The 14,063-nt window shown below is 45.9% G+C and overlaps 1 protein-coding gene across 2 annotated transcripts in view; it reads right to left on the minus strand.

Moving 5' to 3' along the window:
- The window catches only part of adcy2b (adenylate cyclase 2b (brain)), a 56,926-nt gene that overhangs the window by 26,777 nt on the left and 16,086 nt on the right, over window positions 1–14,063 (minus strand). For both annotated transcript variants that reach the window (XM_086192564.1, XM_086192563.1), the window contains exons 4-9: window positions 13,450–13,599; window positions 8,510–8,658; window positions 6,921–7,032; window positions 4,959–5,086; window positions 4,086–4,244; window positions 2,977–3,109 (exon numbers count right to left, since the gene is read on the minus strand). In XM_086192564.1, coding sequence (XP_086048690.1) covers window positions 2,977–3,109; window positions 4,086–4,244; window positions 4,959–5,086; window positions 6,921–7,032; window positions 8,510–8,658; window positions 13,450–13,599 — 831 coding nt within the window. The remainder of the gene's footprint in view (window positions 1–2,976; window positions 3,110–4,085; window positions 4,245–4,958; window positions 5,087–6,920; window positions 7,033–8,509; window positions 8,659–13,449; window positions 13,600–14,063) is intronic.

The following is a 14,063-nucleotide window of genomic DNA, read 5'->3' on the forward strand; positions in this document are numbered from 1 at the left end:
CTCCCAGTTTGATAAAGGATCAGCACAATGTCTCAATCTACCCTCAGTCTGACAAGAATGTTCAATTAGGCTGTGAACCCGCACGCAAGCTGTGCATCTGACAACATCGAGCACTGTGGACTTTGCATTTTTTATTCATTAAATTATCATTCATGTGATTCACATCTCTGCATTGCTTGTAATGACATCATTAGCCCTCTCAAAGAGGTTCATGGGTTTCATTTTTGTCGCGCTTGCTGAACGAGACGTACATTAGAACCTCGACTCGGTTCTACGCGTCTCAGAGTCTGCTTTGTTTGGGTCCATGCTGGAGTTGGAGGTCACATGTGTGAACCAGGACGATGTTCATGTCAATGATGGAGCCTTCTGAAAGCTCGGGCCATTTGAAGGCAGTGTCAGATAGTGGAGGGGGTGCTCGTGGTTGGGATAAGGCACCTGCCCTTCTGGAATTCCCTCCTGAAAGGAACTGACTGTGCTGGGTTAAAACGTGATATTGGCAACTTTGTAACGTCCTGTCATTCGTCATCGGAAAGAAAGAGAGGGTTGCCTCTTCAGCTCCAGATGCAATTGCAGCAGAAAACCTGCTCAGTATTAGAAGAACGGCTCCAATTTAAAGAGGTTCCACATGTCCTCCTAACATGAGCGAGCCAGCAAACGCTCGTGGATGAATTTGTGGAAGAAAAGGCCAGGTATAAAACAAGCAGTGCTGCCATGACAGAGGGCGTGAAAAGATCAGGCACTAATTAAGTTAAGTTGGCATCATCTCCTCAGCTGGATCCTGAGACTGATCAGCTTCCTTCCCCGTACCGAGCCTATAATTGTGCTCATCTAATTCTCAAGTTGATTCTGAGGAAACTCATGTTGCAAAAAAGGAAATGTGCAGCAGGTGTGGTTCCATCAGCTGGTTTGGAGCAGGTAAAATAGCGACCTAATGCCACCAGAGGCCAAAGACGAAGAGCCGTCTATCAGCTGCAAACGGAGCCAGGTCTGGAGGAATTACCTTCAGCTGGACACACTGTAATTATTCTTCTGCGCCCGCTGCTATTGGACACGCTGCCATCAGGGGACAGAGACGGATCCTGCCAACATCCCTGAAGACGGCGGCGGTGGAAGCTGCAGGTCACTTATGTGGGCTAACAATTTGCTTTGTCAGAGTTTAAGCAATAAAGGCAGCAAAAACAAGTTCAAACAAGTTTGTTTTGCTACTTTTTTTTGCAGTTTCCACCAACCTAACCAGCCGGACAAATGCAGCTCTTAAAAAAAGGTATTGATGATTATTGATGAAAACCTGATGACTCATTCGTTTAATTCGGACCTGGTGAGAAATTCTCGTCAGTCTTCCTTGTCAACTGCTGACTGGACAGGAAATGGACGTGAGATGAAAACAGTAACAACGTTCCCTTGTGCCGCTTAGCCTGTACATTGAAACACGGAACCGGTGGAACAAATGGAAATAATCTGATGTTAGCTGTTCTGTGTTGCCTGATGCTTTGTGTGGGTGTCGGCCCACGTCAGGTGACCCGAGTAAAGGGTCCCAGCCACAGGTGAGGCCCTGAAGGTAACAAACCCGTCACTGGTTTATTGGGATCTTTGAGAGAGAGAGAGAGAGAAAGAGAGAGAGAGAGAGAGAGAGAGAGAGAGAAAGCAAGAGCTTTAATTTTACTTTTCACAAATTCTGTCCCCTCCACTTCTTTCCCATCCTGCTGCTTGCAGCCCTCCTGCTTGGACCCCCCACCCCCTTTTTACTGCAGAACCACTTTGGCCCTCTCTGGGAGGAGGAGGCACTAGTTGGGAGAGCTGGAGAGTTTTCAAGCCAGAATGAAGTGCAACGTCATGAGGCTGAACAGCATGCAACACAGTAACATTAAAATTACTTTGACAAATACTGTGATTAGGAATGTGAGTCATAACTTTGGTGATTTTTGCATTTCGCTGGGGTCGGTACCAAACAACAGTGTTCCCTTAGAACATGATTCATAGGCCTGAATGTCTCTGGAGCAACACCTTCATATCGGTATGTGCTGACAGGTTTTACCTCCATCTTTTATCTCTGATTTATGACATTGAATGTTTTGCTTTAACGAACGAATACGCATGCAAACAGACCAGCATTCACACCCGTCATTTGTGTAACCCTCTTACTGGCGAATGATACGTCAAAATACACATTTTTACCACATTTACACACCTTTAACAACATGTACAACACAATCAAAACCATCAGGTACAGTTAATAAAGGCGCTTGAGTCCATGGGATTCCACCCAAATATGACAGACTCGTTGTCTAAGCAGTAGCAGATAATTGCTGCGTTACAGAGGGGATCACTACGCTGCTCGCGCACTGAATGAGATGAAGGATTTTCCCCAGTGGACTGAGTATCCACCCCCCTTCTCTTTCTTTCTTTTCCAGAGGTAAACATGAGGACAGTTCTTTGAACCACAGGGAAATACCTGGTTGGCCCATCTTTTTCTACGATAAAGGCATCAGTCTCTTTGCGTGTAATAACCCTGTGTTCATCACTCGTCATATTAGGCCCTTCAGGGTTGAAGTACCAGTGAGTAAAACTTTTGCTTCACAAGATTCCTGCGTTATCACTCAGCTCTTCCTAATATTGCCTTATTTTTGGGCGAAGCTGCGTACAACGGAGCAGTGTGCCCTCATCTTTCCCACACTTGTGGCAGAGGTCTGGGATATGGTAACCAAATTTGTGAAGCTCTTCTTGTCGAATATGAACTCTCACACGAAGTCATATTGTGCTTTTGATACTATTTTGATGAATTTCAAAGAATTGAAACACCAGAATTTTTTTTTTTTTTTTTTTACCAATCCACAAGTAACTATTAAATGAGAGAATATATAAAGTAAGAGTCTACAACTCGGTGACTGTCAGCCGACTCTAATGGTGTCTCTGGTGTCTCGTGGTACCTCCACTAATGTTGCCGTGTATTAAGTCAGTCCAGTAGGGGTATCAAACCTTGGGATTGATGACCAGGTAGGTGACCACTCCATGTTCTTTCAGGTAAGAGTCTCGACTCTGTCCATTTCCGGGCTCCACCTTGTACGAGCCCTTCAGATGCTCCAGGGTCACTGATGAGATGTGGACCCTCCTGGAACCAGGAAGTGAGAGAGGCAGGCTCATGGTTACAGGTCAAGACTAAAAATGGTCATTCATTAGCAGGCTTATAGCTACACTAAATGCTTTGTTTGTTACCCTTGACAGCAGAGATGGATATGGGAATATGGTTTTCCAGCAGAGCATATTTTTCAAAATCCTCTCAGTAGGCATGAGAGGGGATGGACCATTAGCAGCCCAGTGAGACAAAGTATTGGCAGCGGAGAGCATTGAGAGCTTATTTCAGTGGGCACATTAGTGGCAGCCAATTTTTCCATCCTTGTAACAGTGCTGGGATGGCAGTCCTCATGGTTCCAAAGTAAGAGGCTACAATCGACAAAAGGACTGTAAAGAGAACAGACGTGAGTCACGTTCCATGTCACTCATGTTCCCCCGGGTGTGTCTTCATCTGTGGGCATCAGGAGGGAGGCTACCACCCCAGCCAATGATGAGTTCACATGAAATGAACATTTATTTGGTTTGTACACACACACACACACACACACACACACACACACACACACACACACACACACACCTTTTTACTTCCTCTACATACTAGATGTTATCCCCTACTGACAGTTTATTTTGTGGCACGTTAGAGAGCCTTGTTGAAGTTGAAATCTGATGATACTTGAAGTTTTCACAGGACTTGTTATAAAAAAATGTTGTAATTTTGGCAAACAAAAACCTGTTGGAAGGGTTAAAGAATGGACGACCCACATGAAGAGTTCTTCTGTGGAGCCACGCAGACCTGCAGAGCTGCAGGGCTGCAGATGGGAACCGACTGAGGAGGAGAACCTCTGAGCTAACAGTCCCGCAATCGTGACACACAACATTTCCCAAGGCAGACACCCTGAGAGACTTGTAGCCATGAATGGCGGACCCATGAAAAACAGACGGAAGCTGAGGGTCTCCCCGACTAAGCTGTAGCTTCTAGAACATTTCCTTCATCGGGACTATGATCTCACCCTGGCACACCGCCTGCCTCCATATGATTGGCTAGCGTGACATCATGTGACCACACATCATACTGCCACTTCCTGAGGCCAATCACCCCACACAGGACATTCCCAGAATGAACGCCGACACGCATGTTGATATCCACTCCAGTAGCATCACGGACCTTCCTGTGGACAAAACAGAACAAGGAATAGTTCTAGAGTCGCATTTCAACTTTTTGAGGTATGCTTTCAGAGACTGAGACGAGAATGTCGGTGCCTGGCGGTACGTGTGTGTGGGGTGTGATGGGATATACACACCCATGCTTTCAGTCAGTCTGAATCTCGTTGTACCAACGGCGAACCTCTGGCCTCTTGTTACAGACCAGTTTTTCCCTTAAGATGGAATGAGAGAGGAATTTTGTCTTTCCAGACCCCTCAGACTTCGCTAGTTAGCTGTAAGTTAAGCGCTGGTGGTCACAAGGACGGAGCCACAGTTGTAACTACAGTTAGCAATGCGGGCTCATACATCCCGCACTACATCCTCCCAGGTCGCACGTGACCGCATTGATATCAAACACTCCACCTGTGTTACATACATAACATATCATCATATAAATAGATTTGCCCCCTCGCCATGACTAACTGCTCCTGCAGTCCTGGCGCCGGGCCTGGCCAGGAGCGAGGCTCACTGGTTTAAAATGTATGTTTGTTGAGTCAAGAGGCTTATCATAATGTATTCACATTATATTTACTCTGGAGTTCAAACAGAGCTGAAACAAGCCTGGCATTCCTTTTGTTTTTGTGTGTGTGTGTGTGTGTGTGTGTGTGTGTGTGTGTGTGTGCGCGCAGAAAGAAAAGAGAGAGAGAGAGAGATACGAAGAGGGAGATTTGGTATTTTACTTGATGGCCTCACACATATCCAAGCCCATCTTCACGCAGTTCCTGGCGTGGTGAGGAAGCGATTCAGGAAGACCAGACACACAGTAATAACAGTCGCCCAGGATTTTGATCCGCATGCACTCATTCTCCTTGAGAGAGAGAGAGAGAGAGAGAGAGAGAGGGGTACAGTACAGGGGACAGGAAGAGGTCTACATTCATGAATAAATTCTGGTCCACCATATGAGCAGAATTATCACTGTTGTTTGTATCTGCGAACTATTTTATCAAAAAATTGCTTTTTTCCTCTTCTCATCAACAGTACACACACACACACACACACACACACACACACACACACACACACACACACACACACACACACACACATCCCCATCCACCAAGCCAAAAATCATGCACCCACACACATAACACATTAGCTCTTGTTCCACATGTGGGATGTGAAACAGCTCATGGCTGGATCGGGTTTATGTAACCGCAGCCTCATCAGTGGGAGAACAGAACTTCTGGGCACAAATATCTCAACAGTTTCTGTTTGACTCAAGTTGCCTCTAACAAGTCCGGTTGCCTTGGTGCAGCACTTCGATGTACCAGGACCGAAGTGATTGCGAATCCTCACAGACGTACTGAGAGAGCCTGACTCAACGGCTCAGTCCCATGAGACCGCCACATAGGCTCGGACCCCGGCCCACACTGCTACGACCTGCAGCTGTCAGTACGCACAGCACTTTGGGAGGTGGTGGTACGGAGGCTGGAAGTGGCCACGGGACAGAGTTCCTGCAAGGCCACATTTGATTTGATTGGCAGCACTCGCTCTCCACGCTATTAAAAGTAGTCCAACAGATTCAGCCTTCAGGAGAGGATATCTGGCAGAACTCAATGTGAACCAGAACACAGCTTACATTTCTTACTGCGGCTCCTCACTGGCACAGGAATGAGTCCCAAAACCTGGATCTACGCTAGAACTGTTGAGTGGCTGCCGCTCTCCAACCACAGTCCTCATCCCAAATTTAAAGGTGAAATTTCCGATGAAATTTGAATGGGTGTTGGTGGGGGCAGGGGGGGCATGGCTCAGAGGTAGCATGGTCGTCCAGCAACCGAAGGGTCGCTGGTTCGATCCTCACTTCCCCCGGTGACCTTGTCCAAGTGTCCTTGAGCAAGATACTGAACCCCTAATTGCTCCTGATGGCCCTGCGATGAACTGGTGACCCGTCCAGGGTGAACACTGCCTCTCACCCAATACCAGCTGGGATCGGCTCCACCCCCCCTCCCGTGACCCTTGATAAGCGGGATAGAAAATGGATGGATGGATGGATGGATGGATGGATTGGCGTTCAAATGATTTACCACAATAATTCAAGGAGGCCAAACTCGATGGACCCCTTCAGAGACCTTTCTTGCATCAGTGCCGCTCTCATAGTCAATGTGAGCCAAGATCATGAGCAAAAAAGTTTCTTTTAATTAGTCATAATAATACATAATTAAGCACATATATTAATTTAGGCTGCAAGCTAAATCTACATATTTCCATCCCGCTGGATTTCGGCAGGAGTGAGAATAAATAACTGATGGATTTTAGAGGTTGACCTCTTCCTTCATGCCTCTCCAAGCAGAGGCCACACATGAGGACCGAGGGCAGGCGTGGGATTCATTGTTCGTTCATGAGGGCCACACCTTTCTGCTGTTATAGAAATAAATCCATTATTTATTCACAACCCTGATTGTGACCAATTATTTTGGTTCATGAACACAAGAACATAATGACACATTTATTACAAGCCAAATATCTTCAGAACATTCCAACACTGAAACAGCATTTTTCAAACGGACTCATCAATAGAAAATGAACTTCTTTGAAGAGCGTCTCTGTTTGTGCAACAACGAAACCCCTCCCTCTGCTGCTGCTGTGGAACCGTCTGTCTGGGTTCACGCACGAATAGGGGCCTGTTATATCTCTCCAGTTACCTTTGCAATCTGGTCAAACTTGCCGAAGAGTTCATTCAGCATGTGCACTAGTTCACCAGGGGAGCAGTCACTGGCCAGCCGGGTGAAGCCCACAATGTCAGCGTACAGAATACTGCAGAAAGCAACAAGACACAACAAAAAATACATTTTGAAATACTGAAAATCATTATTAAAGCAATACTTCATCCATCAAGTTTATTCTACCCTTCAAGTACTCAGAAATAGGTGTCTGGTCACTACGATTGTTCTACCCTGATGGCGACTGACAGCTAACAACAGCTACAAAAAAACAAAAAAAACCAAAACAACAACAGCAAAACTGCACGACAGCGTCCGTCAACAAACTCTCGAGTGCATCTCCTGGGTCGCCTGTGCTGTCTTCGTCCAGTTGTCACACGCTCCGTGATTTCAGCTGAAACGGTTCCTTTCACTGTCAGCGCCTGGGGTGACCAGCAGCCATTCATTTGTTTTTAGCTCCAAGTGTTTTTGGATTACTGAACAGACGGCTGGATAAAGAAGAGACGAGGAGTTGGTAAACAGAGGCTTTTGGGCACTTTTACTGTGGTTTGGTTGCTTTTAACCGCCTCCATTAGCTTCAAGCTAAATGTACATGGCTGGCTCTTTCTGCATGAGTCACAAAGAAAAGAGGGAAAACGAGCAAACATAATAACATAAACTTCGCCTGAAGTACCTTCAGGCTCAGGCCCTAAAAATATTTGTAAGCTCAAGACACGTGTTTTTCAGTACTTAGAGGGCAAAATACACTTTTTGCAGAATGGATCTGTTGCACCGAGCACTCATCCAGTGTGATGTGATTGTCTAACTTTCTAAGCCTCCTCAGACATGAGACAGAAGTGCACACCCTCTACAATTATCAGACTGTTTCCTGAAGGAGTGTTCTGTCAGAAAGTGTAAAAACATACAACTGGAAGTGTTCCTCAGCACCAGCTACCAATTATTACAGCTGACAGTGAAGGCAGCAGCTGATACTTGGCTCCTCACTGCCGCCGAGTCCTTGGGTCGCTGCCCTCTTGACTGTGAGCTGCGCTATGGGAAATTATCAGGGGAATAATAGGGAGATCAACATGAGGATCAACACACTCACTGGGCTGAAGCCCACTTTAAAAGAACACAGTGATGTCGTGTTAGAGGACAAGACTCTCTGGTGACAGGCTGATGCCGTGTGCTCTCCTCCTCTCACCATACAGAGGATGGAGGCTCCTCTTCATTAGGCAAAATGACCCTGGAGTACCTTCATCTGTCAAAGTGACCTCACAATACAATGGAGGAGGATTAACTCTGACTTGAATTTCGTGATGGTTATGAAATGAAATTCGATGATTGCATACAGAGAAGATGGTGAATACAGAAAGAAGATGAGAGGAAATAAATAGAATTGATAAAAGATGGGAGGATAGGAGCAATCGACGTGTGAGTGCAGGTCGAGAAGGGAGGACAAAAGAAGATGAAGGGTGCACAGTGACGAGGGGGAGGACAGGATGTTAAAGGAGCAATCAGGCGCAGAGATGAGAGCAGAAAATAATATCCCGTATTATGTGAAGGCACAGATGAAGGAGAGGGGAACTTACCTGACGTTGGTGTGCCGCTGCACATAGAGGTTGTGAAAGTTGTTGGTGCTCTCAGTGCGTCCAAAGTTTGGCCCCTGCAGCCTCTGGATGATCTCGGCTTTCATCACTCTGGCTATATGAGCCGGCAGCAAGGATAGGAGGAGACGCTCCTGCAGCGGGATGATCAAAGGCAGGCACGGCACAGTCAAAAAACTGCAAAGCATTTGGGACACGCTCGGCAACGCTATTCACTAACCTGAATACTTCCCTCCAACACATCCCACGGTAACTCGATACTTGCATTGTTACAACTAAGTCGAGTCAGTTTATTTAAAGGCAACACACAAACTTTCTGAGAAATGCTCTAATTTGTAATCCTCCCCTGAGACAGCAGGAAGATGCATGCACTTCTTTCCGCTGTGCTGCATGAGGGAAACGAGACCCACAGAGGCTATTTAGCTAATTAGCGTAGCACGATGAATGATCACGGATGGCTGTGTAACATTTATCCGTCAGATAAACTTTTCCCCCAGCATTTACAGTATATAACTAGGGCTGTGTATAACAGTCCCAAAAGGACAATTTTGTAACATCAGACTCAGATACCAAGCGTCTGAGTCTTCAGCCAACAAAACAAAAACATTTGTTGAGGACTAGAAAATGTGACGATCTGGAAATGTTTTAGTTTACAGAATATTCCTGCGAATGGCAAGATAAAATTCTGTGAAAACACCCTCAAAATGTTTGTTCAGGTGATAGCTTATGGAATGTTCATTTCATTTCACATGTATAACAAAAAATTCCCCAAAATGTTGAAGCTTTTTGTCTTAGTGAACATTTAACCTTTTAGTTTTGTCATCATCAGATCTAATTGATTGGCGCTAGCTGGCTTGACTGTGGTCCAAAGGACAGTGGAGCTGCACAAGGTCACTGCTGGTTCAAGTTCATGGCTTAACAGACATAAAGTTAAAAGGAAAACTTAGCATAAGCATTCATTGGTTTAAAATATCTAAAATCAAGCAAAAATTAAATGCTAAGATCCTTGGCATGAGGTCCTGAGAGAGATACAAGAGACATGGTTGTTATCTGGAGATCTAAATTGTCAAATTTATGTTCTATTTTCAGGCGGCCCAATGGTGCAGTGGTCCTCACTGTGGCCCCCCAGCAAGAAGGTTGTGGGTGGAGCCCCGGCTGGAGCACGGGGTCTTTCTGTGTGTGTCTCCATGTTCTCCCTGTTCCTGCTGGGTTCTCTCTGGTACTCCAGCTTCCTCCACAGTCCAAAGACATCAAGAGGGACCAGGTTAATCCAGACTCTAAATTGACCGTAGGTGTGGCTGGGAGAGCCAATGGTTGTCTGTCTCTATGTGTTGGCCCTGCCATGGACTGGTGACCTGTCCAGGGTGAACCCGCCTCTCACCCGAAGGCAGCTGGGATAGGAGAGAACCCCCACCAGCCTTAATAGGAACAAGCGGAAGACGATGGATGGATGTTCTATTTTCATCTTGTTCCAAGGATTTGCTCACCTTCCAACATTTGATGTCATGCAGACACTCTACAGATGTCAGGGAGCGACAACTGCATGTTGCCAAGGTAGCAGATGTAGTTTACCGCCATCGATGTAGTTTAGCTGCGATATTTCTCCTAAAGCCAAATCTGAAAGGCCAAAGTCAGGAGTGAAGTTACTGGTATTCATCATGTACTGTTTTGCACCAGGCCTTTCAGTCGATGTCAAGGTATTTCATTGGTTATGTAAAAATTTGAACCAGCGGGGGTCTTTAAATGAAAATGATGGAGTTCCAAAAGTAAGTACAAAATGTTCATGGAGCTCGGAGTACCATGAATATTTTGTGACAATCTATCCTGAGATATTTCAGTCTGGATCGAAGCAGCGGACCTGGCCAGCGGGTTAATTCTCCTCTCTATAATAAGGCTCCACAGCTTTTTAATGCTGCAGCACTGAACACAGGAAGCCAAAGTACAGACGGCCGACTGAGGCACGAAGATACTGAGCAGATAGTGTGAGACAGTAGCGAAAGGAGAATTCCTCACCGCGTCCAGAACCCTCTGACAGGCAACGCCAGGGTTTGAGAGTTACGGCGGAAAAAAGATAAATGAACACAAAAGCGATGCACATGAGAGAAACTTATAAGACAGGGTACCTGTGGAACTTTGGGTGTACGTTTTATTTCATGGCCTTTTAAAACAGAACAACTGCTTTTCCATTCACCACTTTTGCCTCAAATCAGCCTTCACTAAGTTTTTGTGTAAAAATGATGTGAAAATATGAACAAACTAGGCCAATGACCTCATTAGCAGATTCTGATTCTTCCAAGTGTTGCCTCAGTGCCAATCATCATCACAAATGTTACTTTAGATGTCACATCTACAGGCAAATTGCATTTTCCGACTTTAGAAGACAACTAAACTTACAACCCCGACACAAATAAACTCTCGTTTACGTTCATTTAAGTCTGTAACGAGGAAAATGCTGAGGACATCGTCCATCACTGTGTGGCGCGGTTGCTTTTCTGAGGAGTTCAAAGTAAAGCTGTTGTGCAAGTTGTGGGTTTTTACTCCAGCTTAGCCCGTACACATTGGATGGAGAGTTGTTTGAGGGTAATTTTGGGTTTGCGTGTGTGTGTGTGTGTGTGTGTGTGTTACAGAGACTGAGTGGTTGCCTGAGGGGGTGTGAATCATAAATGCGGCTCACAGCAGTGAGGGTCATTACATTGTTCACACACCATGGACTCATTTCCTAAAACACAGCAGCAAATTAAGTAGCTAGAGAGGTGTTGGGGGGGGGGGGGGCTAAAAATAGAAGCCTTCACTTATTTACTTATTCAGCACCAAACCGATACGAACACTCCATTGACTGCGAGCAGAAGGATTGCAACAGCTCACAGAGACGAAGTGTTGTTACTGGGGTTCGATAAATGAACTGAAATGATCTTTAGTCAGCGACTGAATGAGAGTTGGCATCAGACACACAAACAGAGACACGCACACACGCCCCCCCCCCACACACACTGATTAAAGCATACTAGAATGTTCTAAAATACAACTAAAACTGAAAGATTTTGTTCAATTTAAAACGAGTAAAACAAAATGAATCAACCACATGAAAGGTACATATTACACAGATAATAATTCTCATGCCAGTAGGATTTCTATGTTATAATTCATCGATTTAAAGATGTAACCACATGACATAACTAAAAAACTTAACTCCATTGAGTGATCAGTTACTTATCTGAGTGTGTGTGTGTGTGTGTGTGTGTGTGTGTGTGTGTGTGTGTGTGTGTGATTTCACCAGCTGAGGAAGCTGGCGAATGTCAAGGCAAAGATGCTAATGTCAAGCAAATGTCACTGCATAATGCCTCTCCAGACATGACTGCGTTACCAACTCCTCATCCCTTAGAAAACTGAGGGCTGAAACAAAATCTAAGAGAATGAATTTGAATTCAGGGTGGTTTTGTTGTACAAAAACAAATAGTGTAGGCCAGTATGATAGTATATACCGTTCAATGGTATTTAAGCATGTACTTCTGGAGATTTTGGCTATCCTGTTTATACTTGTTAGCTGTGGGTTCTCAGAGTCCCACAGTTACACCACCAGAACTCATGGGGGAGCTAGCACTGTAGCAGAATGCTTCTGCAACAGCCATACAACAGTCAGAAGAAGAAGAAGGAGAAGAAGGAGAAGAAGAAGCTTCCGTTCAACTCCTGTGTTGTGTAATGTGAGGATGAGAAGAAGCACGGGAGGAGGGGTTTGAAACTGTGAGCACCAAGCAGGCAGAGGAGCTACGTGCAGAGGGTGTTGGATACATGGATGCCCCCCAAGGCACCCCAAGACCCGGTTGCCATGGCGAAGTGCTAAGGAACCCCCTAAAAGTCTGTCAGAAGATGTGAATGCTGCGCTACAGAATCTCAGCACTAGGACCGTAACTGGGACCAGTGAGCTGATGGGCACCACAGGGCAGACAGCCCTGATCATGAAGGACCCCCTCCGGACAAAATGGAAGCTCCTGTCAGGTAATATAGTGGTTAAGATGAAAAGGTACATGGCCGAATACATGAGTGAGACCCCAAAAAGAATTGGTAGCAATAGCATGGAAGCCACGAAGCAGCTTCTGATCGATGGAGCAGTCACCCAAGCCTGCAAGACCAGGGAGACGCACCTGGATTGAGTCTACGACTACAACTCAATCCCACACATGGATACTGGAGTGCTTGGAAATGTAGAACATCAACAGGACGCTAAGAGCCTTCATCAGGAACTCAGTGGAGCTTGGAGAACAACTCAAAGCTGGTTGCAGGGGTTACCATCAGGTGTGGGATATACCAAGGTGATAAAACTGTCCCTGCAGCTGCTCCACATAGGCCTGAACCCCCTCAGCCAAATCATCACCAAGAGTGACCACAGATAACAGTTCCCAAGTGGAGCAACCATCAGTCACCTCCTCTTCATGGATGACGTCAAGCTGTTTGCCAGGAATGAGCGAGACGTCGAGTCACTGAACCACATCATCTACAGCAGCGACGTCGGAATGTCATTTGGACGACACGACTGTGGTCGTATCGAAGAGAGGGAAGGTGATCAGAGGAGACAACCAGAAGGCAGCATCGCAGATGTTTAGGACAGCTACAAAACCCTTTGGATCCCACAGGCAAATGGAAACCATGAGAGGGCCACAGGGGGGGTCAGCCACAGCCAAACACCTCCACAGAGTCAGGCAGGTCCCGAGACATCAGCTCAAAGGGAGGAACAAGGTCCGCAGCAGTCATCAGATACTCTACGGGTAAAAGAATCTGCCAAAGGAGGAGATAGAGGCCACTAATTTCAAGACCGAGAGGTTCCTCAAAATGCAGGGAGTCTTAGGTCTGTGTGTGTGTGTGTGTGTGTGTGTGTGTGTGTGTGTGTGTGTGTGCGTGTGTGTTTGCGTGCGTGTGTGTATTAATACCTGTTGGTGCTTCTCAAACTCCAGCTTAATGGGCGACTTGATGCAGTTGCAGGTGTCTTGGTAGGTCTGTTTGAGTGCCAGGTCCATCAGATGCTTGTGGTAGGCACCGGCCAGGTTACCGCAGGTAAAGATGATCACATTGGCTAAGATCTGTCACAGGTACAGAGATTATGCTAGCAGGTGACACATGTTCCATACAGGCCTGTAAGTATAATTATCCCTCTTTATATCGAAACTGCCGGCCAATTAAACCTACATTATTACCTCATAAACCGGGTCAGAGCACACACTTCCACGGATCTTTTCCACCACTAACTCTGCCTGGAGCTCTTGATACTGCAACCGTGCATATCAATAGGTTTTCCTTGGTGCTATTCAAGGTCAATGGGCATCTTATGTCTTCTTGTCAGTACGAGAGTGAGAAGAGAGCGACAACAGTGGTTAGGGTGTCATCGGCCTGTCCACTTAAAAGACTGATCTCAGAAGTGTTTCAGTGTATGTGCATGTTTGTGTGTGTGTGTGTGTGTACCTGGTTTTGTTAGCTATTGGAGACATTTTTTGGTCAAAGCACTTAACTTATCAGGACCTCTATTTCCTTATTCTGTGAATTGCGG

This window comes from Aulostomus chinensis, chromosome 22, assembly GCF_037954235.1.
Source record: "Aulostomus chinensis isolate RoL2024-O1b breed Wild chromosome 22, RoL_Achi_v1.0, whole genome shotgun sequence".
Lineage (NCBI taxonomy): Eukaryota > Metazoa > Chordata > Actinopteri > Syngnathiformes > Aulostomidae > Aulostomus > Aulostomus chinensis.